The 3,202-nt window shown below is 28.1% G+C and overlaps 1 protein-coding gene across 2 annotated transcripts in view; it reads left to right on the top strand.

Annotated features, from left to right (window-relative positions):
• The first annotated feature begins 1,774 nt into the window (after positions 1 to 1,774).
• The window catches only part of LOC108691791 (leucine-rich repeat-containing protein C10orf11 homolog), a 4,612-nt gene continuing 3,184 nt past the window's right edge, over positions 1,775 to 3,202 (top strand). Inside the window, exons 1-4 of one of the 2 annotated variants that reach the window (XM_018199699.1) lie at positions 1,775 to 1,975; positions 2,196 to 2,526; positions 2,606 to 2,765; positions 2,828 to 3,003. In XM_018199699.1, the coding sequence (XP_018055188.1) occupies positions 1,775 to 1,975; positions 2,196 to 2,526; positions 2,606 to 2,765; positions 2,828 to 3,003 (868 nt within the window). The remainder of the gene's footprint in view (positions 1,976 to 2,195; positions 2,527 to 2,605; positions 2,766 to 2,827; positions 3,004 to 3,202) is intronic. The other variant, XM_018199700.1, reaches the window with a different exon arrangement.

Here is a 3,202-nt window from a genome sequence, read left to right on the forward strand (position 1 = left end):
ATATAAAAACGTATTTGCGTTTATTATACAAAAATATATTTTACATAAATTTTGTATATGAATATGTATTTTAGTCTCGTTTATTCAATTGATTGGTTAGTTTCTTTAGCTTAAAATAGGCTCGTTACACTTATTTATAAACTAGAACTTAAGTATTTATCCTATATATAGTACAGGACATATATATTTTTTATAAATAAAAATCTTCTAAATTGAGAAAACTAATTTGATACATATTCTAAATTCATATAACGATTTATTACTTTTAATTTATTTTTTATAATGTTTTTTTGTAAAATTTAACTTATTTTTAGTTTTTTGTAACATTTATTACTTTATTTCCAAAATTTTTAAACTTTATTTAATGATTTACTTTTTTAGATTATTTTTTAGTAGTTTTGTAAAATTTATTTCTGAAGTTTTTGGTAAAGCATCTAACGGAATTTTGAAATTCAAAGTTGGCAACCCTAATCGTTGTATTCTTGTTGTTCGCCAATAACTGTGTTCAGCAGACTCAATAGTTGAGTGAGCGCTGTTATTGATGTATTCTTTTAGATCATCCAATCAGTATTTTAGTTTTGGAAGAATACATCAATAATAGCGAGCGCTTACTTAACTGTTGAGTCCATTGAACATAGCTAATGGGCATTCAGAAGCGATAATCGCTCATTGAGCAAAAAAGGGATTAATCTATTATTAATATGTTTATTTATTATAATTCGTAACGTAGAATAACTTTATCTACTATAGATAATCTTTAATATCATTTTCCTTATTTATTTATTACTGTTTATTATTTCTCTAATATTGTGTTTAGGCCGTAATGCGTCTACAATGGCAATAGTAGATGAGGTAAAGCCCATTTTAGAATGGGCAGTAGCAGTAGTGGATTAACGAATAGGAAATTGATTAATCATAGTTGATTATCCTTCTCACATTCGACTGTGATTAATTGATTTCTGCCTGCTCCTTAATCCACTACTGCTATTGAGTAATTCTTAAGCCCTATAATGGACAGTAGCAGACTTAAAATTATTTCACTACTCACTGAGCGTTACAACCTTACGGACTAAACACGGTATTAGAGAAATAATAAACAGTAATAAATAAGTAAGAAAGATGATATTAAAAATTATCTACAGTAGACAAAGTTATTCTACGTTACGAATTATAATAAATAAACATATTAATAATAAATAAATCCCCTTTTTGCTCAGTGAGCACTCAAGTGAGTGGTCGTCGCTTTTGGATGCACCCAATATTAAAATGGATGAGGTGATCGTCGTGTCGCACAGTATTGGCTCTTGCATACTGGACGCGGAAACGCTTGCCGCGCGACAAAATGAAACGCGGTAACCAATGAACACATTAGGAGCTGTAAGCTCATTGGCTATCGCATTATATTTTGCCGCACGGCAAGCGTTTCCGCGTCCAGTGTGCAGAAGCCATATCGCTTGTTGGAAAGCTTCCTTTATTACACTATAGTTCAGAACTAGCTTAGAATTCTTCGAAAAAAAACAGACTTTATTTTATAATTATCAATTTTGAATATCAATAGAAACAATATTTTCGAAATTTTACATTTATATAGATGTATAATTAGATTTATATCTAAATTATATAATAAAATATATTTCAAAAATAATGTATTATAAAAATATAGTATTAATAAGTTGAACAAAACGAGATTATAAAGGTTACGTGATAACTTACATTGTGCAATATATAATCTAATCAAATTTTCAAACATCAAATTCGTTAATTTTTGATCGTTATGATTGGAAATCACGATATTGAAATGATTTCGATTTGTAACAATGGGCAGAATAGAATTTGGAAAAACCTCAAAATAAATGATAAAGATTATGTGATCTGTTTTATAAAGGAAAATGAATCAAGAAAAATTTTTTTAACAGACCTAATAGAAATTTGGGTGGAGACTCTGACAGACGAAACTATGTTTCATAAATGTCAGGTACTACGAATTGTCTCAATTCTGTCTCATATATGTATATTACATATATAAATTAAATTTTTTATTTATCTACAAATGTGAATCATGAAAAAAATGTAGATTGAAATTTATTTTACAAGTAATAAGAATATTTTTCCATTTTCTGAATAAGAAAATCATATTATATTATCAATACTCATATATATAGTACTCATATATGATGAAACGTGTTAATTTGTAGACCATGAATCCTCTTTTAAATCTTGAGGTTTTTGACTGGAAGCAAATGATACTGGATATGTTAAATGATATCCCTCAATACGTACATGCAAACGTTTTAGAAGTTACAACATATCGAATAGAATTGCGAAAAGACAAAGATTTTGTAAAATTGAAATTTTCATTGGATCTTCTTAAAGGAACGCCACAGCAATTTTGGGAAAGTGTGATTGTACCTCTCTGCTCATCATCAATGGAACTGATTCGCAGATACAAAATTCTGCTAAATCTGATTAAACAGAAGGATGAAGAGATAGCGGAATACAAAGCTGAAGGCGCAGAATTAATTAGAAGTACACGTTTCTTGCAGTGTGCTATATAGTATCACATTTTAAAGTTAAAAGTTAAATATTATTTGTATCCTGTATATAGAATATATCGCTACGAAGCCATTTAATGAAGAATTGTTTCACACTGATGCTGCTGGATCAACTGATTTTGTAAACATTTTCCAATCTGTGATTCGTTTTTATAATGAAATAACCTTGTTAAAGTCATACACAAAATTAGAAGTATCTTCAAACAACGCAAGGTACAATAAGACATGTCACAAAGAATATAGCAAATATTTATTGTATTTCCTATTCATTTTAGTACTAATGACCCCAAGATTGATGGAAATGTTCCTCTTGATTCATCAAAGAATGATTCTATACAGAAGTTAAGGCAAGATGAATTGAATAAACAAGGACCTTCAAAAGAAGAGTACAAAACAAATCTTTCTAGCAAAGCTTCACTTTTGGAAATAAGTAGTACATCTCATACGATACGTAAGAAAAGAAATAAAAAAACTTTGAATGATTTCATAATGTAATTATGAAATTACTAAGTCACTAATAATAAGTAACCTTTTACTGCAATGTAAAAGTAAGTAACTTTGTGTTTTATGTTATTTATGATATTGTGTGATATGTGTTACATATGAAATACACTAAAAAATATTAAATTATATATATATAACATATGTAT

This window comes from Atta colombica, unplaced genomic scaffold (assembly GCF_001594045.1).
Source record: "Atta colombica isolate Treedump-2 unplaced genomic scaffold, Acol1.0 scaffold52, whole genome shotgun sequence".
Classification (NCBI taxonomy): domain Eukaryota; kingdom Metazoa; phylum Arthropoda; class Insecta; order Hymenoptera; family Formicidae; genus Atta; species Atta colombica.